Consider the following 24,186-nt stretch of genomic DNA (forward strand, 5'->3'; position numbering starts at 1 on the left):
ACTATCAACGGCGGCGCTGTCCATTAGCAGCGAGGGCCTCAGGCAGTAGTCGAGGCGAAGCACATAGACTAAGCCATTGCCGCGGCCACTGGCAGACATACTTGCACGCTAACTACAAATCCAAAAGCACAGCATTTTAAAATGTTATTACAACAACAGTAGCAGAAGAAGAAGAAGAAGCAGCAGCAGAAGCAGCAGCAGCGCCAGGCAAACCATTAATGGCTAAAAACCATTTAAAATGGCCGATGGCGCTGCAAAAAGCACAACGCAAAGACTAAAATAAAAAAAAATAAAAATGCGAAAAATACGAGAGCCAGAACAAAAGTTTATAACCAAACCGAAAAACCGAAACCACGCCTGGGGGTCACCACAATTGCAGCCATTATCTGCACGGCGATTCGGTGGTGCGCGGCGACACACTCTCTCACTCACACACACACACACACACAGGCACTCACACACTCACGCATACATGCGGGACAACGCGGCATATGAGTGTCAGCTCCATCCCTCGCCGGCAACCGTGGCTATCGGCGCGTTAATCTGAGAGCCACACTGTGCGCCATCTTTGTATCTGCTAGGCCACAGCTGAATCTGAAGCCGAATGGAAAGAGACCGAGCCAATCCGCAGGCGTTCAAAAGTTTTCTCTTTGACTTTGTATCCAGCGTTCTGGGTGCGCCATTTCAATTTTTATAAATCTAATGAAAGATAATGAAATTTTATTTCGCTTCTTTTGATTTCTACGCAGTTGATGCTGAAAACTAAAACAGTTGAAAAAGAACCATAGATTAGTGTGTCTGTGTGTGTGTGTGTTTCATGCATTTATGGAGGAGCGGTCCGCCTCCGTAATACACAATAATAGAATTAAAGTGGCTGTGGCAGTTGAGAGCGCTCTGGCCGGGCGTGGCTGGGTGTTGGCTGGGTGCCTTGGGTTCACAAAAGTTCAGCTGATAATAAAGTTGTCAACAGCATTCATTTAATTAAAGAAAACAAAGCCAAAGCCATAGCACTTTGGGAATAGCAATACTCCAACGTATGTACGACGATGACAGCCGAGCGGAGGCAGAGCCAAAAGCGAGGGAGCGTTGCAAAGATTAAAAAGAGAAGAGGGTAACCAGCAGTCTATGTGTGTGTGTGTGTGAGAGAGAGAGGGGCAATCAAACTGAGCCTGTGTCTACCGCAAAATAATAGCAGTGCTGAGATTTATGGCGTTAAGTTAATATGGCCGCCGGAAATGGTATTGTGGTTTGGTCTGACTGTCTAAACAGTGTATCATTATCTGTCTCTTTCTCTTAGTCTATGTATGTGTGTGTGTGTGGCAGCAGTTGGTGGTTTTTAAGCTTCATGTCGAGGCGTTTTAATTTGAAAATTCTGTGAGACAGGTGGAAAATCCGTGCTAATAGAGACTTTTGCGGCGCACCTGTCTTAAGTGATGCCTAAATACTTGAAGTGAATCGAAACTAGAATGCCAAATGCAGAGCACGCTGAGCCAAATAAATACTGTATAAAGTAAGGCTGAAGTTGAATCCAACTCAAAGGCGTGTGCCAAGCCCCATATGAGTAAAGTATATAAGTATGAGTATAGTATATATATAGTATAGTATGAATATATTAATCAGATCGCAAGCAGTAATAATAATAATGTTTATAATTATTCTTCTTAGTTAACTGATTAAGTAATTTGTCAAACAATTAAATAAAAGCAGTTTCTGTTTTCTGTTTGATGCAAATAAACATATAATTATATAGAAGAGCGATATTTGCTGTCTGATCCAAACTTAAATATTAATTTACCAAAAACCTAATTAGCATAAAGAGGTTGGAGATCCTATATCTAAAATATATATATGCTAAGTTTATTGAGCCACATTGTATTTACCTCATAATTTATATAAAAAATATATTAAATTCTGATATACACTCAGATGATATATTAAAAAATTATCTACACGTTTACTCATTCACTGTGAATATATTTCTTATATTTTCGCAGCGCCGATGGCAACTATGAAGTGACAATAATGACAAAAGCAATTCTTCATCACACGGGCAAAGTGGTCTGGAAGCCGCCCGCCATTTATAAATCCTTTTGCGAAATTGATGTCGAATACTTTCCGTTCGACGAGCAGACATGTTTCATGAAGTTCGGCTCGTGGACATACGATGGTTACATGGTAAGTGAAAGTACTTAAGTGCTTATATATGCAAGTTTATCACTTGGCTCCAGAGGGAGGGAAGCAGAGAGAGAGAGAGAGAGAGAGAGAGAGAGAGCAAGTGGGCTGTCAATCAATGGCACTGCCACAGCTCAGATCTAAGCCATCCATCAATACGGTGAAGAGTTCAGTGGGTTTTGGCTTCGTTTGTCGTTTCTGATTGACTGACGGCTAATCAAATGTTAATCAAATGTTTAACTCGATTATAAAAGCATTAAGTCGCGAAATTCAATGGCAGACAAATGGGCGTGGCACACGGAAACAGTCATACACTCACACACACACATGTATATATGTAAGTGTGTGAGAGAGAGAGTGCGTGTATTGGAAAACGGAAAAGTAAAGTGAGGAAGGAAAATGACTTTTTAAACATGTTATACCGCGCTGAGCTGGCTACGACGACCTTGAAACGAATGGCGAAACAAAGGGACTCACTCACTGGCAATTGATTGTTCGTTTCGCTGTTTTATCGCTGCTCGGGGTAAGCAGCCAGTAATAAAGGTTCCTTACAGGGGCGTGGCTCGCTCGGGGCTGCACTCGTGAATGGCTGTTGTATATTTATTTATTTCAATACTGTTGCTAATGTTTATTGTGTTTTTGTACACTTGACACGTTTCGTTCGTTCGCTCGTGTGTGTGTGTGTGTTTTTTTTTCATTCCTGGGCATGTGATAAATCACAAGACTCTCACCCGCACACACACACACGCACATGTGTGTGTGCGAGTAGGAGATAACAGCCAGCAGCTGCGTTTAATGAACCAGCCAAGACTTTGGAAACTTTTTGGGACTCGTTTGTCAAAGGAACAGCAAGCAGCTACAGCCAAATCGAAATTGACATATAGCAACAAGCTGCAAACTGGAAGCCCAACACAACGAATTAATAACACACTTGCTGATTTATTTGTTATTCTTTCTTACGTAAAGTTTATATATCGTCCGTCTGTCAAATTTAAATTCAAATTACATCTGCTCATTACTTTCATTGAATGTTGTCTGCTTGTGCTCATAAATAATACTGAATTATCTGTGAGTCCAGAGTTTCTCTACACATGTTATATGTAAGAGTAAGCAAACATTTTAATTGTGCTAAAGCAAAGACCATATTGGCTGGAGATAGGCTCTACACGACCACTGGGACTCCGCCACATTTAAAGCTAAAGTTACGCAAATTAACAAAAATATGGAGCATTTTAGTTTTTCATCAGGAAAAATCCTCTTTAGCTTTGTTTGTTTCACAGCCAAAGTGAATTGTTTTGGTTTTAGTTGATTACTAATATTTTGGATGCCCAACTTTATGTAATTGCATGAGCGAGTATGACGCAGTCGTTTACAGCATTCCGCAATTTTCCGATTTGCTTTTTCTTTCTGAAAAATATGGCGCATTCACGCATCGGGAGCTTCAACATGCTTCATTGAATTTAACTTCATAAAAACATTCATATATGTATGTGCGCGTGTGTGTATGTGTGTATATGGAATCATGGAAGGAGTAAACATGCTTGCCAGCATATAAAAAATGTTCGCCAGTTGATTTCGTCGCTTATTCAGAATTCTGTTTGTGCCCAATTGGCACAACAGGGCGTTAATGCATTGCAGCGTTTCTATAATAGCAGAGAAGCAATCGAAAATTGTGTATGTGTGTGTGTGTGTGTGTGTGTGGGTGGGTGTATTTGCGAAAAACAAATTGATTTTATTCAATTAGTGACATTAAAGATGTGCAAACAGAAAGTAAAAGCTATTCCTATTGAATTGAAAAAACACTGACATCTCCAAATAGATGACCCAAATCAAATCTAGATGATTTCCATTAGTCAATCGAAACGGTGAATAACTGCAGATTGTCAATAATATAAGTAGAAAGAAAAGTGAGCTAGAGTCAATGGAAGCGGAGCTGACAAATAAATGAAGTTCGCCACGAACAACAAATAGCTAACAAGCGCAATAACAAATGAACTGAAATAAATGGTAAAACGTAAATGTCTTTCACGTTCAGCGGTGAACGTGAGCCAAAGTTAAGTTCGCAGCTGCCACCTCTATTGGATGGGAGACGGGGGTTGGGGTTTGGGGGGAGGCAATCGCAATTCGTTGGGCAATTGACGATTGTCAAAAATTTGTCAAAAGTACGAGTACGTTTTCGACTTCAACATCTGCAGCAACATTTGATTGGGAAGCAGCGACACCTGCGCGCTGCCTTGGCAAATTCATTGCGCCATTGCCGTCTGCTAGACACTTGAGCCAAGTGTTTCTGTTGTCGATGCTGATTCGGCATCGTCTGCTGGAAAATGAGACAACAAATCAATGTTAATGGCAGTACAATTGCACAGGTGTTGCATTGTCAAGCGAGTCGACGCATAAATCAAATATGCTGAACAGCTCGCACAGATCTCGATACAGCCCAACAATGTGAACCTAATAAATGGTAAATTAAGTACAATACTCCATTGATCAGAGTATATTGAATACTACAATATATATTCTTTTGATTTATTGAATTGAATTTGAACCAGAACTTTAATCATATTCAAATACAATTTCAATTAATAGAATTCTATTCGAGTATCAATTAAATATATTTGTAAATGAATTTATTCCATTCTCGTTTCAGGTCGACTTGCGGCACTTGAAGCAAACCGCCGACTCGGATAACATTGAGGTGGGCATCGATCTGCAGGACTATTACATCTCGGTCGAGTGGGATATTATGCGTGTGCCGGCGGTGCGCAACGAGAAGTTCTACAGCTGCTGCGAGGAGCCCTACCTGGACATCGTGTTCAATCTGACGCTGAGGCGGAAGACGCTCTTCTACACGGTTAATCTGATCATACCATGCGTCGGCATATCATTCCTGTCCGTGCTGGTATTCTATCTGCCCAGCGACTCGGGCGAGAAGATCTCGCTCTGTATCAGCATCCTGCTGTCGTTGACTGTGTTCTTTTTACTGCTGGCCGAGATTATTCCGCCGACGTCGCTGACGGTGCCGCTGCTGGGCAAGTATTTGCTCTTCACTATGATGCTGGTCACGCTGTCGGTTGTGGTAACCATTGCGGTGCTGAACGTCAACTTTAGGTGAGTGGAAACTTGAGGCGTTTGTCGTTGGGTCCTTAGCTAACTCACATGCCTGCAGATCACCAGTGACGCATCGCATGGCGCCGTGGGTGCAGCGCGTCTTCATAAAAATCCTGCCCAGGCTGCTCTGCATTGAGCGGCCCAAAAAGGAGGACCCCGAAGAGGATCAGCCGCCCGAGGTGCTCACAGACGTCTTTCATTTGCCGCCAGACGTGGACAAGTTTGTTAACTATGACACCAAGCGCTTTAGCGGCGACTACGGCATACCAGGTGAGTTCCTCTGCCATCTCTAAGCTGCTCTGCCACTGCCACTGGCCTGCACCATTGTAAGCGCCTTTGTCAAAGTCAACGGGAGTCTTCAGAAGCCCCACACAGCTTCCATTTTTATTTCGGCTTGGGGCAAACTTTTTGTTGCTCACAACTTTGGCTTTGTTGCAGTTGCAGTTGCAGCTAGACGCTGGACTCGATGTAGGTTCTAGCTGCCGCCTTTGTTGTCGCCTTGAAATTTATGCGTGTTTTCAACTGGCTTTAGCTAGCGCATTAAGTTACCAGCACAGAGCTTTATATAGTTGGGTAACCAGGCAACCAAGCAAGCAGCCGAGCGGAGTTTATATTTCGCTTAAATGTGCGCAACTACATTGAAATTATATGAATTTGAATGCCCAGCGCCGTTGCTGGAGGCTCCAAGCGCAAATAATTTATGGCAATTAACGGGCAATTGCACTGCCAAGTGGCAGTGCTGATGTCAAATAGAGGAGAGAACAGAGAACAGAGAACAGCCAACCGAAGCAAACGAGACAAACCAACAGCCAGCCAAGCAGACAAGTTGCATAAGTTTCTACTGAAAAGTAAAGAGAAAACTTGCTGCAACTCGTCCAAGAATTATTCGCTTTAGAAATTACTTTTGTATCGTTTTGTCACTGTCGTCGACGACGTTTGAGCTCATTACAGACTTGTGGCAAAAGTACCAAAAGCGGAGACAATATGTACCTGACGGTCACAGAGACAAGAACTAGTTCTAATTCAATAGTCTTTTGAGTTGGAAATATAAAAGTGCCCTTTCACAAATGCACGATGCATCGATATTAATACCAATTATGCCATGGATGCGAAATAGAAATAAAGTTTGGCAGTGTGCATCTATGCGACACATCAAATAGTTACTTTCGCTACCACAGTTGCCACTCCCTATTGAGTGTACGACACGTAAAACCACTCAAAAAGCAGACGCCATGGAATGTCAGTTGCCCACGAAGCGCAATAAAAGAAACCCACAAAGAGAGAAAAATAGGAAAACTGGAGCTTAAGCCACTTGGTGACTACTTTTCGCTATCCGAAAGTCCAGCCGGCTTTCAATTAATAGTTTTTCTTTACTTCCTTTTCCGCTTTTAGTCTGCGCTCTCCCATTTTATGGGCGGCCAAAAGGAAGATATTGAAACTTGAAAACACCCTGTCAAATAAATACAAAATAAGTAGAATGCAGCTAACTATTTACTGAGTTTCTTTATTGTTTCTGCTGCTGTTGCTGCTTCTACTGCTCCTGCTGCTGCTACTTTTCAGCCTTTGTCCTGCACCTCCTTAGGGACATTGCGAAGAAATAAAAGGGGCACCAATACAAAGCAGAGCGCTGAAAAAGTTACAAATTGCATTTGCGCATAAAAAAAAAATAGGAGAAAAAAAAATGGAAAATAAAATGGGGCCACATCAAAATAAAAGAGCTGCGAAATAGCTAGCAATTTGATTTACCAAATGCTGTTATTGCGTACTGCAATAAAAAATACAGAACCATAACTGAACGATGAAAGCGAGCAGCAAAATGTGCGCAATTAAAGATGTTCAAGAGCATAAGCTGAACGGCAAATAGAATAAGTAGATGAAAAGCGCAGACTCTGACAAATGCTAAAATCTATGCGAGCGGTATACTTTTAGAGCTCACTGTTATATGGTGTTATTATGTGGAACATTAAGTACTGAGTGATTTAACGCGACTAAGTGAATAAATTCATTGAGCAAAAACATAATTTAAGACCTGTTGAATTTGAATAGTGTTTAGCCCTATAATGAGAAAGGTTAAAAATTTCCAGACTGGAATAAGTGCAAGAAAAATAAATGTGGAACAGATCCTCACAAAAGTCAAAGGATAAAAACCTACTGGAAATCGTAGTAATATTTTTTTAGGAAATATTTTAATGTTATTAATTATTATATGCTATATATATTACTATTTTTATATTCCCAAATTTCTCAATTTCTCTCTTCACTTTATCTCTTTTCAGTGTTACCCGCCTCTCATCGCTTCGATTTGGCGGCGGCCGGTGGTATAGCCGCCCACTGCTTTAGCGATCCGCCTCTGCCCTCCTCACTGCCACTGCCGGGCGCCGATGACGATCTGTTCAGTCCATCGGGTCTCAATGGCGACATCAGCCCGGGCTGTTGTCCAGCTGCCGCTGCCGCAGCCGCAGCAGCCGATCTCAGTCCTACATTCGAGAGGCCCTACGCACGGGAGATGGAAAAGACTATCGAAGGCTCGCGCTTCATTGCGCAGCACGTGAAAAACAAAGACAAGTTTGAAAGCGTAAGTACATAAATAGAAACTTAATAGACGCCTATTCAGGCTAGATTGAGATATTGATAAATCTATTGAGTGATTCAGATTTAGCCTCAGAAAGAGAACTATAGAACAGCAGAAAGTGCTGTCTATGCCACTAAATAAAGAGTCTGTCCGAGTATCTATGCCATTCAAGAAAAGAAGATCATCTTCGTAGCTATGTGTATGCAGCAGCATTCATATGGTATTTATATTTGAGTAAAACTAGGCTAGAGTGCTTGCAGCAGCAGAGAGTGTTCCCATTGGTCACTTAAAGATCGACAGCAACGGCCCCGACGAAGCTAACGAAGCTAAAATGCACGACGCAGCAGAGGGTGTTCCTATTGGTCACTTTAGTCTCGACTGCAACGATCGTTACGAAGCTAGAATACCCGACGTAGCAGAGAGCGTTCCCATTGGTCATTTAACGCTCTACTGCAAGGGCCTGTCGCCGAGCACAACATTTGAGAGCATTTTAGTGATTGAGTGCTAGTCGCCCTATATAAAAAGCAGCAGCTGTAGCACTTCTTCAGTCGCCCAAGCCTGCTGGGGGTCACTAGTTCAGTACAGTAAAATGTTGTGAAGTGTGTGATCGTTCAGCTGAGCATTAAAGAATTGGAGGAGACATGCTTAGCAAATACGTAGAGCAAATACGTAGAGTAAATACGTAGAGGAAATACGTAGAGGAAATACGTAAAGGAAACACGTAAAGGGAAATACTTCGACGAAAGACTTTGAAGAGATTCTTAAAGCGTAATAATTAAAGTGCTAGTCGACTGACCCGAGCCTTTAGTCAATGGCACTCAAGAGAAAGCACCAGAGAATGTGCTGGCTCTTCATTAGGATGCATCTCTTACTGAAACTTTCTTGTACAGGAAATGCTCATAAAGTTGCTTTCAGAATACCAATAACTGCAATTGTTGTAGCGTAACTTCGATTGATTAAAGCTACAATCAATATTTTGTCTTCGATTAATTAGGATGCTTTAATGTCAATTCGTTAAGAGCTTTTACGTAATACACTTTGCATTCAAAAGCGTGAAATGGAAACGGGCAGATGGGATGTATTGAAATCGATATTACGTCACAAAATGCTGGCGCGCAATATTATTGAGTTTTCGCCACGCCCATTGCAAACATTGGCCAGACCAGTATCAGACCACGAATCAGTCAGTCGGCATATCGGCATATCGGACTGGCGGGGTCGCGACGTGTTTAAGCCGGCTCCTGATAACCCGCATTAGTCAGCGAGCCATGCAGCCGCTCGAATCACGTTGCTTGCATTTCTCTAATCAAAAATTGTAAATAGTGGACCCGGGGAGCGAGTGCGAACGGGGAAATGGGAAAAACGGCGAGGACAGAGGGCAGATCGGGCGCATCGTCACGTTGAACTGAATTCGGGCTGAGTGATTGAGTTGTTTGTGCTCAAATGGTTGGCAGCGTGCAATCGGAAAGCACCATTCTGGATTCAGAGAGCAAGTTTGCCAATCATTGTGGCCACAGCCAGGCAATGCCCTGCCCTGAATCAACTCTGTTTGGGTTCAACTTATGCAGCGCAAATTTCGAATCAATAACGAAATTGAAATAGATTTGGTAAAGCGCATCTGAAAAGCTTTTGTAAAGTGTTGTGGCAGCATTGTGGACGTTGGCTTTGCAAACCAAAATACATTTAATTAATTCTTTAATAGAAATTTAAATACGAAAAATTATATATAAATGAAGGGTCTTTAACTATATGATTGTATGTAATAGTGTATAGAGTATACACTAATATTTAGCCTCTTCAGTTTCGGTGATTTGAATCAGACTTGAGCTGGAAAAGCTTCAACTCAGATCAGTTTGATTAATTTAGAGATGGAAAAACAGACGGATTACATAAGCTAGCTACCCTTTTCCCGTGATACTCCTCTTCAATGATTCTTATGCGTATACTTAATATATTTTCAACATTATTTACTTTCTTTGGCAGGTTGAGGAGGACTGGAAATATGTGGCCATGGTATTGGATCGTATGTTTCTGTGGATTTTCGCAATCGCTTGCGTTGTCGGCACAGCGCTAATTATATTGCAAGCGCCCAGCTTGTACGATCAATCGCAGCCGATTGATATACTATACTCGAAAATAGCCAAGAAGAAGTTCGAGCTGCTCAAAATGGGCAGTGATAACTCCTTATAGCGACCACTTGGGTTCGCAGCGGGCTGGTGGAATTTAATCGTCAGCTCGTTGCGAACCCTGTTCGCCGCTCGCGATGATGATCGTGGATAATATACAATGAGCCAGACCATGAGCGTCTCATCGGTGTTGTTCAACACTAGCAGCAGCAACCAGAGCAGTATCAGCAGCAATAGTGTTCTTGCCAACATTGCCAACAGCGATACCGATAACGATAACGCAACGATAACCAGCTCATGGAGCCCATTGTAAGCAGCGAAGCGATGCGAACATTGGAAATTGAAGACAAACAAAACTAAATTAAAAATAAATAAAACCAAATACAATCGAACGATTGCGATTGCGATTGCGAGTTTACGAGCAGTTGATCAAAACATGTATGTAAAGTAAAGGAAGGCAAGTATTGTAGTGTTGCGTAACGCTAATCACGTCAATAACTGTGTTGCAAGATCGACTTTGACATACACACGTAAATGACACTGACACGACAGCCCTCCATGGCTGGCAAAGCTAAGGGCTTAGCTATTAAGTTTTTGATGGATGTGTGCGTGAAGGATCATATTTTATGTATGAACGTATGTCAGTGTTGGATGGTTGTGCAGTGTTGCGTCATGTAGCAGCCAGAATTGTAAAAAAATAAAAAATTAAATAAAATAAAACAAAAAAATTAACAAAAACAAAAGTAAAGTAAACGTTTTGTAATTTGTATTGTATTTTTGAGCGCCAAAAAGTTCCTTGTTGATTTTTAGTTCTAAAGTTTCACAAAATAGAACAACAACAACAACAACAAAACACACATAACAAAATGTTTTAAAACGGCATTTTAAATTCAAGCAAAAACAAAAAGCATAAGAAATGAATAAAAGAAAACAAAAAATATATACGAATAAAAACAAAATTGACTGCATGTGTTCAGTGTGTTTGTATGCGTGTGTTTGAAAGTGTTATCGTAATCAATTTTAATTATTTATCTATTTGTGCATATTTTTCGCGTAATTTTTACCAAAATATGAATAAAACTTAGCTAATGCGAGTTGGCGAAATGCATCAAGTTTGAAACTGGTTTTAGCGTAAGTAATACCTAACTGATAAGTGACTAAATTATGTAATGATGTAAACATAATTAGCAACTAAGTCTTAATTAGTCTTAGCTAAGCTACATAAGTTTTAAGCCAACCAAAAGTAATATTAGCAAAACCAAACCAAAAAGTTCAGCCAGCCGGCGACTTGGTCAAATGAAGCGCGAAATTCTGAAATAAATTTAGTTACAAATGTTGAATAAGACAACATCAAATTTTTAAACTAACACATTTTTACTACAAGAGATACACACACACACACACATACACACTCACACACATACAACCATACGTATGTATATTGTAAGTATATATAACAAGCAAATGTATGGGACATACACATATATATATATACGAAAACATTGTTTAAACTCACAACAAATTTAAGACAATTCAAATTCAATAACTAAAGTTAATTGCAAGGGGAAAAACAAATTAAATACAAATAGAGGAAATAAATGAAAACCCAAATCAAATCTGCAAGAAAATACGACACTATATTTGACACTTTGTTAGAGTAATTTACGCTATTCGTTTGTGTAGTCTTTGAACACATCCTGCTGCTGTATTTGAAATATGAAATCCATTGATTAAGCTAGTCATCCTCTGACAGGTTGCACATTGCTTTTTATTCAATTTTGCAGATGCTTTGCATCTTAAATATTAGGAGATTCAATTTAAAAACTTTTTAATTGCCTGCAGCTGAAGTGCTGGCGGGATCTGTGTGGAGCTGGAGAGCTGAAGAGCTGGGCACTGTTATAGCCTTGGCAGAGTGCAATACACAAAGAAACACCTTCAATTGAAATGCCAGAGCAAACGAAACTTGCCGCAAGGTTTCTTTTATTTGCATTTTTAATTGATTTTGCTAAAGTTTTTCCCGCTACATCAACAGCAGCAACAGCAGCAGCAGCAGCAACAGCAACAGCAGCAACAACAACAGGCAAAATATTAACAACGCAAATGCCATTGGGCGTTGGCAAGCTCCGCAGGGTATGCAACAAATTAAGTGAGGAATGCAATTTGCATGAGTGTGGGTGTTTGAAAGTTAATATAAAAAATTCGAAAAGTACACCGAAAATTTGCATAACTTGCATGCAAACGAATGAGGCAAAAACCATAAATGAAAACTGCTGAAGCTATTAGCAAGGAATGCCGCCACAACTCAACTGCAGCGCAGGATTGTCAGGCTCTTTTGCTGTTTATAATTGTTATATTCGTTTTGCTGTTGTTCCCGCTGACGTTGACTTAACTCTCGTCGGGGATTTTGTGCGTGCAGATGGGGGCAAAAGTTTAATTAAAATTCCACTTCGAAAATATTCAACATTTGTGAATGTGTATTAATTAAAATAGTTTTCCAAGCCAACAAATGTGTCAGTACGACAACAAAGCCCGCACAAATGTACACACAAATTCGCATTTAAATATGTGTGTAAGCATGTATGTATTTGTTATGGTATGCAATGATTTTGCACAATTATTTGTCATTGCAGCCATAATTGGCAATGTGTTGAGAGACTATTAGAGAGCTGTTGGCATTGAAGTGTTTAAGTGTTTGCAGACATTTTCATTCCAAGCTGTAAGAATAAATTATTAATATTAAACTGAATTGAATGGACTAGAGGAATTTGGATAAGATGCAGGCAGATACATAAACGAATAGCGTAGCACCCAGTACGCATGTAAAACAAATATGAGCAAGTGCAAGAAACACAGTTAACGAACACACATACACATGTAAAACGTAATTTAAATAAATTAACATTTAAATAGCTGCACCATTTTGGTGTGTTAAAATGTAAAGTGCATAAAAATCAACAGTTAACATTTTTTAAATATTTAGCTATTAACTAAACGTAAATAAATGTTATTTAAATAAAAAAAAATATCATAAATAAATTTATTATTAATAAACAAAAAATTGCATAAGCATTTAAACAAACATACATACACACACATATGCATACACAGAGAGACATTCAACCACAGACAGGCCATAATAATAAAATATGATAATTGTACATTGAATAATTACATCAAATATTAAACGTATTCAACTGAGCTTATAAAGTTAAAATCCCAGAAGCACTAAAAAATGAAAACCAAAAAAAAAAAAAAAAAAAACAAAAACAAAAATAAAATAAATAAATCAACAAATTAACAAAAAATGAAAATGCCAAACAGAATGAGCGAAAAAAAAAACAACTATTTGACAACTGTCTCGACTTCCGTTTTGAAAAGCATATAATTAAAAAGTCTGAAAAAAAAATATTTATACACCCACATAACGAATATATATAGTAAATATATATATGTGCATACGCATACACATCTAACTACATAAATATTTATATGCAAAATCTAAGCACAGCGTATATGTTGTACTTAGAACCAAATAACTAAACCGTAAAATCAGAAATCTCAAAACGAAATATTTATACATAGATCAATGATCGACAACAGAGGAAAGAAAGCTGCGTTCAACTTATTCACAGAGAAAAGTATATTGGCTAATATCAAAAATAATAATAAATAATAATATGTAATTATAGGCAAACATGATTTATTTGATTGTTTGTTCTAAAACTTCAAAAAATTAGATACAAATCAGTTCGTATGTAAATAGTAAAAAATTCATGGAATTAATTAAAACACTTGTAATTATGAAACTCGTATGTATATGTTTTTGTAAAGTCTATTTCCTGTATGCATAAGATCCGCTTGCTTTATTCCATTCATTCACCCACATTTATTTTGCAATGATTTCTGCCTACGTTGTTGCTTAAATGCAAAGAAAACTAAAATTATTCCTTAATTCAGGCACATTCAGCTTCACTTAGTTCCAAGGGAATTTACAAATTTAATTAGGGCAAGGCAAAGCAGACTTAAGCTAAGCAAATTTTTGTTATAGTTTTAGACAATCAACAAAATAAATATATTAATTATAAATAAATCGAAAAAATATAGAAAAAGCATAAACTAATGACAAGTAAATGGCGTAACTTTTCTGTGAATAAACTATACTAAATAACGTAAATCGCATATTTGAATTAAAATCAAATCTGAATTGTGTATAGCAACAACTATTATTCGGCTTTGCAAGGTTGTTTGTGTAAGTCAAAGCCAATGCAAGGAATGCAAACGATTCAAAACAAAAGACGAATAAAACGAAAGAAAGAGTCAAACAAAATTGAAAATTAAATTTCAAACAAACATTTTTGTAAATTGTTTCACTTGGGAAAATCGACACGCTAAAGCAAAACATAAACAAAAAAAAGAAAAACATAGAGAACTAAAAACATAAATATTTAAATAAATAAATAAATAATAATACAACTATAACGAAAACGTACCAACTATGAAAATCGAAGGCGATTCGATAAAGTCAAATACATAGACGTGTATATGCTCTCATTGGTTGTGTTTTTAGGTTATAATCAAACTGGCTTGTGTGTATGTGTGTGTGTGCGTGTGTATGTGCACAGCTGCATGCATACACGCAAGCAATCAATCGGTCATTCAATCAATCAGTCACTCAGTCAGTCAGTCAGTTAGTCGGTTAGTACACCTCAAATTCATAATTGTACAGTTCATTTGCACATTAAATCATATTTATGTATGTACTAAATTAATAATATTTAAAATTAAATTTACAAACAACAATGCAAAAATAAAAAAAAAAAAACAAAAAACTCACAAAATTAATTAAAATTGTAAGCCGAAAATTATGCTAGTAATGTCAAACATTTTGAATTCGCCTTTTTAAAACGCGTTTAGTTTTAGTTTAATGTTTCAGGCTCTAGCTAAATGTTTAGTGTGCTTCATGTGAAAAACAAAAAATCGAAAAAATTCCAAAATATACAAATTAGTTATTATGGAAATTACGGAAATGTAAAAAAAAAAAGAAACTACCCGGAATAGTTTTGAGCACTGCAAGCAAAGCGATTAAAAGTAAAAAATGTAATTAAAATACTGCCACAATTAAGACAAAAGAAAATGCAAAAAAAAAAAAAAAAAAAATGAAGAAAATAAATGATTAAATAATATTCATATATCTGCAGATATACAAATATACTAATATGGTACATATATAAATGTATGAATGTTCGGAATGTGTGTATCTCGGCTTCACACACTTCAAATGAAACGACTAGCCAAGTAAGATACTCGTATGATAATTCAGACATTGCAAAACGGGGCTCGAAGTTAACATTGCGGTTTAAGTCTTCAAACTTAATGCAACCATTAGCTATAATATATTAAAACATATTCATTAACTGTATATATCAACGTTAGTCAATATTCACACTTCCACTCACATTTAAACATTCACACACACACACACACATTTATAAGAAACTAGTTAAGCGACAAAAAGAAAAAAATAGGCTCAGATTCCAAACTTAGATCAAATTTTTCCATATAATAGCTATATTATTGTCACGAGACCAACATCGCACGATACGATATTCGACAGCAACAAGAATTTATTTCAGGTACACTTGATTTGAGTACAGTAAACACAGCAGACAACGAATTCATGTACACAGATTGCTAGACAACACAAACCATTTAGAGAATTGCACTGTTTTGATGCAGATGAAGTGCCCTTTCCAGTCGGGGAACTGGTTCCTAATAGTTGAGTTATGGGATTCGTCAGTGAATTGAATGAACAGCTTTGAGAAGGAAAGGGTGCTCTCAACCACAAAGTGTTTCATTTTATGCAATTTTTGGAGCCACACTTAGCAATTACAATAAAAATAATTAGTTAAACGAAAGAAATAGCTATTAACAAAATATATTAAACAAGTTAAATATTAAAAAAAAAAATAATAATAATAATAATAAAATAATAGGTATTTGATATATATATGCGGCTTGACCCTGAGATTCAAAAACATAAAATCGGATGTCTTCCAATCAAAGGTCGTCTATTGTAGCAAACACAACAAGAACAAGAAACAAAGTCTGCGTATTTGCTAAATCAAACAATTGGAAGCGCACTGGCAAGTGGAGCTGATGAATGCAAAAACCAAAATATTAATTCTACTTAAGCCGAAATACGCATAGAGAAACACTGGCACACACACACATACATACATACATCCACATGCACTGCACGGCAATTCACTGAACTCGCCTAAATTTTCATTGCATACTTTTGAGCGCACTCCATCCCTCTCTCTCTTTCTATCTCTCTCCAGCCTATTCTATTAGTTTTCACAACTTATTAAGTACCTGACAATAGAAGCCACACGACTTTAGAATCTTTTAGCTTCCTCCATCGCCCAAAGCACGACATTCAACAACTACGTCTTGTACATAAGATCAACACATTCACAGCTTTGCGTTGAGTTGCCAATAAAAAAAAAAATTAAGAGCAAAAATAAAACGAGTCTATGAAAACAATTTTTCTTATAAGTGCAATGAATAAAAGGTTTCAACAACAGAAAAAAAACAACACAACAAAATGCACATAAATAAAGCAATCAACATCTCAACGCATTCCATGCCAATCCTTATCCTGTCCTATCGATAACTATCGGTTAAGCACTTCATATTCATTTCGTAACTGTTGTAATAAATTTTCACAATTTGCATCAAGTCATTAAGAGAGTGCTTAAAGATGTTTTAGAAGTAAAATAAATGAAATTTAAGAAATCGATCAATATTTTGTTATTTATTAAGGTCTGTACTATTTGATTAAATATTAAATTATTTAAATTAATTTTTTTGGACTCGATTTAATGGAAATGCTCATAAAGTAACTGCATATATAAATAAAATGCAAGTAAAATATTTACTCACCGACAAACACTCATGCGGATGCACACACACACACTCACACATGCATACATACACACACACACACACACTATTATATATATTTAAATTGTATAAAGTGCATACGAAAACGTTTTGATTGCATCATTTTTATGATATAGCATATACATATATATACATATATATAGTAATTTGTATGTGTGCGTATAGCTATATATGTATGTGTATGTATGTTTGTGACTGAGGAAACGGAAATCAAATGTGTAAACTACTAAGTTAATAAATCTAGTTGTACTTTTTAAATTACACATGTACTTAAGTACTTACCATACACAAATTTCGATAAACAGATGTACCATGTAATAATATATATGTGTATATATGTGTATGCATATGTATGTGTGTATATTTTGTGTATTAACTGCTAGGTGCCGTTAGAATTAAGCGCTTCCGTTGCATTCTTGTGTACATTTTACAAACAAATTTTCAATTCCAATATGAATTCATTAATACAACAAGAAATATTAAAAAAAAAAAAAAGAAAATAAACAAAAGAAAACAGAACACAAATCGAGATTATGATTAATTATAAATTTTAGCAACGAGATTTTTAACTTAGAAAAACCAAGAACAAAAATGTCAAAAAAAGGCAAACTACGATAAAGAAAATATCTTGCAATTCACTGGAGAAAACAACACCACAAATTAAAGTTAAATATTGAATGCCAATGAGCATGATACACTAAAGAATATTTGATCAGTAAATATAAATAAACAAAATACGAGAAAATTAAAAAAAAAAATGCGGAAAGAAAAAGGAGAATGGGAATATCTAAAATAACAGTAACTGACGCCAAACGAAACATCGAAACTAAACCAAATTTTAGTTCGTTGCGCCAACTACAAAAAAAAAAACAACAAAAACTTTCCAAAAATTATACACAAAATCAATTTGAACTAAATTGGGTATTTAGTTAAATCAATACAAAATGTAAGTTAATTAAGCTATGGGTATAGGAAAACTTATGTAAAATATTTGCAATTAAATCATAAATCATAAAAAAGAATGTTTGGCTTAAGCGTAGGCTAATCAAATATAATTACACTGCAAATTAACAAAAAAAATAAGTAAATAAAATAATAATTATAATAATAACGTGTGAACAAATGTTTGCTCACTAATATTCAAAGTAAATGTCAAACAAAAATTAAAAATTTTAAAAATTGCATTTACATTTCACAAACAAAGCATACATTAATATATATATAAATATATATATATATATATATATATATATATATATATATATATATATATATATATATATATATATATATATATATATATGTGTACACATATACATATACATATATACATATATACATACATACATGTAATACATTCAAAATCCTTTTTGAATAACAAAACAAAATATACATAAATATATATACGAACTAACAAATACAAATCACACTAACTAAATGAAAGTACACGCGCAGTCACAAGCACACAAGCAAAATGGCACTTGAGCAACAAAGTAACTTAACAACAACAACCACAACAAACTATATAAAATAGCAAAATATAAAATGAAAAATGAAAAAAAAAAAACAAAACAAAAACCAGAAACATAATTCAATGCTAGCAAACGAAATGTATAACGTAAAATTTGCATTTGCAAGAAGAAGAAGAAGATCCAAATAAAACAAAAATAAATTGAAGCTCAGATTCTCAGAAAATGGCAAGCATAAAATTAATGAAAATAATAACAGCAGAAAATGCTAAATAAAAAAACAAATATTAACGAGAGAAAAACAAAGTTAAAAAAGACAAACAAATAAACAAATGCATAAAAACAATTACTATATAAATAAATGTTACGCGTTATTAAATAAAGAAGAATGAAAATAATTTGTTTTAAAAAAATACCACGTTGTGTGTTTGTTTTTTGGTGATGAAATTGGGGCTGGAACAGCGGATTTAATAATTCCATTAAGTTCCTAACTCGCATGCTTGGGCCAAGCAAATGATGAGCTCTGACTTTATCCAATTTCATAAAAGTCTTCTAGCTTTATGTTTTATTTTTTATCTTTTATATTTATTCACGTTTATTTTTGTTCTTCACATAAAATTGAACTTGGTAAGCTGCGCTGGAGCTGCCACATATTTACCCAGAGCCAGGGCCAGCAGCGAAAAGTGACAGCCCGGATAGAGTTCGTTGCAGTCGCGCGGCTGTCGCTTGGAGCGCCTGTAGATGCGGTCGTAGTGGTGATGCGCCCGCGGCTCATGGTCCATCACTGGCGACGCGGGCATGCTAAGCACGGCGTGGACCAGCTCCTCCAGCATGTTGCCACGCTGGCCGGGAGCATGCAGGTACTTGGCGCTCTCGCACAGAGCACGAGCCACACAAGCGCGTCCATTGAAGCCCATGCTGGCCAGAGGAAAACCAACTGCGATTAGACTGGGCTGTCGTGAATTGAAGTCTACTTACTGATCGAATGCGGACTGAATTTCGTCGTAGAAACTGCGCCTCGAGCGTCGCTGCAGCATGGGCTTGGTGAGATTGGTGAAGCCATGGGCATTCTGTATAACCCAATTATGATTGGGCAGGTCGTACGCAACGCCCCAGTTGACGGCCCAGCTGAGATAGTCCACATCGGGATTGCCAATCATGCCAATGGTTAGGCAAATCGCCGCCTATGAATCGAAATAATTAGTGGAGGCCACAGCAACTGGCTGCATGGCTGAACTCACACCGAAACCGAAGAGCCCTCCGGAAATGCCAGATATCGCTTCTGGCGACTGAGTAACCTTGTCACGGCTCTTGTGGCATTGCCACCTGGCTCAGCAACCAGCTGTGCCTCAGCTATGGCCGCACGACTCACGGACAGCAGAACTATTGCATTTAGCACCAATTGCAATGGACGAGTCATTCTTACAGCGTGGCGTTTGGCTAGAGACTGATTCCGGCTAACGATGCTTAATTGCTAGCACACCTGCTCTGCACTAGATCCACCTCTTTGGTGGGCAGCAGCTTAACTGCTGTTGCCCCAGCTGATTAGCGACTGCCTGCAAATACTCGCACAACGGTTCACAGTTAACAGGCCGCAGCAACACCTAAAAGTAAACAGAAGCCGCATGCTCCATTGCTTCATGCCAAGCTTTATCAGCATTCAACGTATTCTGGGCCCGCACAAAAACTATGCTGTATTTACAGCGGAAAACAAACACAAATTAAGAGAGAGAAAAATGCGAAAAATAGCCAGAAAGTGGGCCAAAAAAAATTATACATAAATATATATACAAATTTACATATATACACAACCATGTATATATGTATAAATGCATGTGTTTATTTGCATATATATATGGATATTTATTAAATGTCCGCTTTTGGATATTTACTTAAATTCAATTGCACATTTTTTTTCAACACATAATAAAAATAAACTTTTTTGCGTTGCCAATTTATTGCCAAGTTTTTTAAGCAAACTAAAAAAACATTTCCGACTGTCCTAGAAAAACTGTGAGCCAAAAGCCAAAAGCCCAATTATGATTGTGCAATATAAATGTTAAGCTTTAAATTACAATATATACATTTTTTTAGTTTTTTTTTTATAATTATTAATTGCTGCACATAATTAATGCAAAAATATTATTATAATTTGTATTATAAATAAATCTATCTAAATACAGAAAATTATTGTCACAAGTTATTCTGATTCCCGTTACCTTTAAATATGTCATTCGTTCTCTCTCTCTTTCTCTTTTTGTATCTTTCTCTCTCTTTCATTGTGAATCTCTTGATATTTTATAAATATTTAATATGATAAAATTAAACTTTCTGTTATAGATGATTTATTTTGGTAAAATCAAATATCTCAATTGTTTTATAGACTTTAACACGAACTATAGGCAAATGCAAAGCATTCGAATGCACATGCATATATAAACATAGAAATTTGCTACAGATAGAATCAGATTGGACTAAAATAGAAGTCAACAACCACATCATTTCATTACAGATTGACTAAAGACCGGATACATATTTTATATTATTATGTTATATTGTTTTATTTGTTAAATGTAAATTTGCCCCGAAATTGTTCGCTGAAATGTAGTAAGAAGCTCTGAGGACAGTATGCCCCATACCACTGGGCGCACTCGTGCAGCGAGTGGCCAGCGGTAAAGGCCTTGTGATACGCCGGCTTCTGGGCAATCTCCGGATGCACGTAGCGCAGCAGAATGCGGAAGATATCGTGGAACAGCGACTGACCAGGAGGCACCAGCAGATGGCGGGACTCGCACAGCGTGCGCATGATGCAATAGCGCGACTTATACTGGTGGCTGTCCCAGAGACAGAGAGAGAGAGAGAGAGAGAGAGAGAGAGAGAGAGAGAGAGAGAGAGAGAGAGAGAGGGCGAAGGATTTTATAAGTGTTAAGCGCGTGTGCTTTGTGGTGTCTTTTTTTTGTACTTACATCTGAGACAGCATTATCAGCAAATCAAAGAGCATTCCATGTGGACTCTGGCCCTCGTTCACGAGGTTGGCACCGTCTCTCTTAAGCTCGCGGTTCAGACGCCGGACCACTGCTGAGGGCCGGCAATAATAGTTGCCATACGCGTCCTTCACCAGCTTGGATGCAGGACACCCGGTGGATGGTTGCTGCACATAGGATTTGCGGTGTCCTACAACTGGTGACACTTGTGGATATGCGTAGTAAAACGAGTGTATGGGATCGGCTGGGCTTAAGGGAATAATTATCGGTTGCTGAGTGAACAGCAAAGGTGCAGCTGGAACTGCTGCTGCAGGAAAGGCCAGAGCTTGTGCTGGAGTAGATAGCGGAGGTGGTAGTGTTGGTGCTGGTGGTGGAGATGAAGGCGGTAAGGGCTTTGGCTTTTGCCTGCGTCTTGGAAATAAGTCATCAACCGATCCAGGCAGTTCATAAACCGAAGTTGCCTCAAACACCAGCTGCAAGCCTCTGGGAATAGTGTCCACCACAGCCTTTGCACAATTGGCAGTCAGCTGTAGTAATATATAAAAATGATTAAACATAAACAAAATTCTAATCCTAACGATGATTGTGCTGATGGCCCTTACTGATTAGATTGGATTACTTACTGAGACAGCGGTGCCTGGCTCAAAGATAAGCCAGCGCTTTTGGCGCTGCAGCAAGTGCGGCAGGTGCTTCGGTTTCTCGCGGACATAGCTGAGGGCGCGGCTATCGGAGCTGTTATATTCAGCTCTGACCAGAGTCAGCAACGTGGTAAGCAGCAGCCCTAGGAGTAAACAGCGCATGCGATCAGCCATAACTGCAAGCGTAGAGCGACTGAAGTACAGACATGTCGGCCATCGAACTGCTGGAGTGCTCTCCTAATTGACTGCAATGCGACTTTGTTTTGCGAGGTAATTAGTTTAAAATTGCCATGGCTAAACCTCAAGAATTGCATTAAGCCTGCACCCAGTTTGCAATCTAATTTAATTAACAACTTGACATTCTCTGTCTCTATTTATCTCATTAAGAGTATTCAAGCATTAGCATACGAATATACGAAGATCGTATAACAGCAACTAGCAGCCTGTGCGAGGGGAAAATATAAGGGTGACATGTGTAGACTCTATAAATAGACAGATGAGCACTAACCCTTCCAGTCTTAGCAACAATAATATGTAAGAGACGACCGTTGAGCCCTACAAACTCAGCCATAAGAGAAGAATATGTAAAAGACCAATGTTGAGCCTTACACACTCAACAATAGACGCACTTTCCTTTACAGATGATATATTTTGGTGAATGAAAATAAGAACATTGTTCTATAGGCTTAAACACAAACTATAGATAAATGACAGATATTCTATTGCATATTTCAATATCAATACCGATCAGCATTAGATAACTATAATCAAGATTTACTATAGATAGAACTCAGATATAAGTCAGCAACCACATTATTTCATCGCAGATTGACTAAAGGTCGAACACATATTTTATTTAATTGTGTTTATGGCTTTATTTGTTAAATGTATTTGCAAATTTGCCTCGGAATTGTTCGCTGAAATGTAGTAAGAAGCTCTGAGGACAGTATGCTCCATACCACTGGGCGCACTCATGCAGGGAGTGGCCAGCGGTGAAGGCCTTGTGATATGCCGGCTTCTGGGCAATCTCCGGATGCACGTAGCGCAGCAGAATGCGGAAGATATCGTGGAACAGCGACTGACCAGGAGGCACCAGCAGATGGCGGGACTCGCACAGCGTGCGCATGATGCAGTAGCGCGACTTATACTGGTGGCTGTCCCAGAGAGAGAGAGAGAGAGAGAGGGCGAGGGATTTTATAAGTGTTAAGCGCGTGCGCTTATTGGTGCATTTACTGTACTTACATCTGGGACAGCATCATCAGCAAATCGAAGAGTATTCCATGGGGACTCTGGCCATCGTTTACGAGGTTGGCACCGTCTCTTTTAAGCTCGCGACCCAGGCGCCGGACCACTGATGAAGGCCGGCAGTGATAGTTGCCATACGCGTCCTTCACCAGCATGGATGCAGGACACCCGGTGGATGGTTGCTGAACATAGGATTTGCGGTGTCCTACAACTGGTGGCACTTGTGGATATGCGTAGTAGAACGAGTGTATGGGATCGGCTGGACTTAAGGGAATAATCACCGGTTGCTGGGAGTACAGCAAAGGTTCAGCTGGAACTGCTGCAGCAGGCACTACAGGTACCACAGCTTTTGCTGGGGTAGGTGGTGGTGGTGTTGATGGTGGTGGTGGTGGAGGCGGTGCGGGCGTTGGCTTTCGCCTGCGTCTTGGGAATATGTCATCAACCGATGAAGGCACTGGATAGAACGCAGTTGCCTCGCCCAGCAGGAGCAAGCCTCTTGGCCTAGTGTCCACCACAGCCTTTGCACAATTGCCAGTCAGCTGCAGCAGTATTTAATAAATAAAAGTGATTTTCATGATACACAAAGTGCCAGTGGTGGCCAGATTACTTACTGCGACGACAGTGCCTTTCTCAAAGATAAGCCAGCGCTTTTGTCGCTGCAGCAAGTGCGGCAGATGCTTGGGTTTCTCGCGGACATAGCTGAGGGCGCGGCTATCGGAGCTGTTATATTCAGCTCTGACCAGAGTCAGCAACGTGGTAAGCAGCAGCCCTAGGAGTAAACAGCGCATGCGATCAGCCATAACTGCAAGCGTAGAGCGACTGAAGTACAGACATGTCGGCCGCCGAGCTACAGAGTCGATTTAGACCAAGATCTTAGGACACAGCGTGGCTAGTCAATTTGGATCT

At 38.3% G+C, this 24,186-nt stretch overlaps 4 protein-coding genes across 4 annotated transcripts in view; 1 reads left to right on the forward strand and 3 right to left on the reverse strand.

The window, feature by feature from the left end:
• Positions 1-16,586, forward strand: part of nAChRalpha1 (nicotinic acetylcholine receptor alpha1) — an 83,377-nt gene extending 66,791 nt beyond the window's left edge. Inside the window, exons 6-10 of the mRNA XM_018113475.3 lie at positions 1,995-2,175; positions 4,820-5,280; positions 5,339-5,550; positions 7,557-7,855; positions 9,836-16,586. Of these exons, the coding sequence (XP_017968964.1) occupies positions 1,995-2,175; positions 4,820-5,280; positions 5,339-5,550; positions 7,557-7,855; positions 9,836-10,042 (1,360 nt within the window). The 3' untranslated portion in view covers positions 10,043-16,586. The remainder of the gene's footprint in view (positions 1-1,994; positions 2,176-4,819; positions 5,281-5,338; positions 5,551-7,556; positions 7,856-9,835) is intronic.
• A 2,390-nt stretch (positions 16,587-18,976) lies between these two features.
• LOC108660175 (uncharacterized) lies at positions 18,977-19,915 on the reverse strand. Its single transcript, XM_018113476.3, has 3 exons — positions 19,657-19,915; positions 19,392-19,597; positions 18,977-19,331 (listed from the first exon to the last, which is right to left on the reverse strand). Exons 1-3 carry the CDS (start codon positions 19,831-19,833, stop codon positions 19,022-19,024), a joined length of 693 nt encoding a protein of 230 aa, XP_017968965.1. The 5' UTR covers positions 19,834-19,915; the 3' UTR covers positions 18,977-19,021.
• Positions 19,916-20,973: 1,058 nt separating this feature from the next.
• On the reverse strand, positions 20,974-22,280 carry LOC115565514 (uncharacterized). Its single transcript, XM_030390720.2, has 3 exons — positions 22,021-22,280; positions 21,380-21,924; positions 20,974-21,247 (listed from the first exon to the last, which is right to left on the reverse strand). Exons 1-3 carry the CDS (start codon positions 22,207-22,209, stop codon positions 20,974-20,976), a joined length of 1,008 nt encoding a protein of 335 aa, XP_030246580.1. The 5' UTR covers positions 22,210-22,280.
• Positions 22,281-22,861: 581 nt separating this feature from the next.
• LOC115565520 (uncharacterized) lies at positions 22,862-24,080 on the reverse strand. The gene is made up of 3 exons (XM_030390727.2): positions 23,892-24,080; positions 23,278-23,819; positions 22,862-23,189 (listed from the first exon to the last, which is right to left on the reverse strand). The coding sequence occupies exons 1-3, from the start codon at positions 24,078-24,080 to the stop codon at positions 22,910-22,912; spliced, it is 1,011 nt and encodes a 336-aa protein (XP_030246587.1). The 3' UTR covers positions 22,862-22,909.
• Between the last annotated feature and the right edge of the window lie 106 nt (positions 24,081-24,186).

This window comes from Drosophila navojoa, chromosome 2 (genome assembly GCF_054131105.1).
Source record: "Drosophila navojoa isolate 15081-1374.11 chromosome 2, UAZ_NAV_1.0, whole genome shotgun sequence".
NCBI lineage: Eukaryota > Metazoa > Arthropoda > Insecta > Diptera > Drosophilidae > Drosophila > Drosophila navojoa.

Coding starts and splice junctions, on each gene's coding strand:
- LOC108660175 (XM_018113476.3), bottom strand. CDS start 19,833: ATGACTCGTCCATTGCAATTGGTGCTAAATGCAATAGTTCTGCTGTCC. Junction 19,598..19,656: donor CGGAGGGCTCTTCGGTTTCG/GTGTGAGTTCAG, acceptor TTCGATTCATAG/GCGGCGATTTGCCTAACCAT. Junction 19,332..19,391: donor ATTCAGTCCGCATTCGATCA/GTAAGTAGACTT, acceptor TCCTCTGGCCAG/CATGGGCTTCAATGGACGCG.
- LOC115565514 (XM_030390720.2), bottom strand. CDS start 22,209: ATGGCTGATCGCATGCGCTGTTTACTCCTAGGGCTGCTGCTTACCACG. Junction 21,925..22,020: donor AGCCAGGCACCGCTGTCTCA/GTAAGTAATCCA, acceptor ATATTACTACAG/CTGACTGCCAATTGTGCAAA. Junction 21,248..21,379: donor CTGATAATGCTGTCTCAGAT/GTAAGTACAAAA, acceptor TCTCTGGGACAG/CCACCAGTATAAGTCGCGCT.
- LOC115565520 (XM_030390727.2), bottom strand. CDS start 24,080: ATGGCTGATCGCATGCGCTGTTTACTCCTAGGGCTGCTGCTTACCACG. Junction 23,820..23,891: donor AGAAAGGCACTGTCGTCGCA/GTAAGTAATCTG, acceptor ATACTGCTGCAG/CTGACTGGCAATTGTGCAAA. Junction 23,190..23,277: donor CTGATGATGCTGTCCCAGAT/GTAAGTACAGTA, acceptor TCTCTGGGACAG/CCACCAGTATAAGTCGCGCT.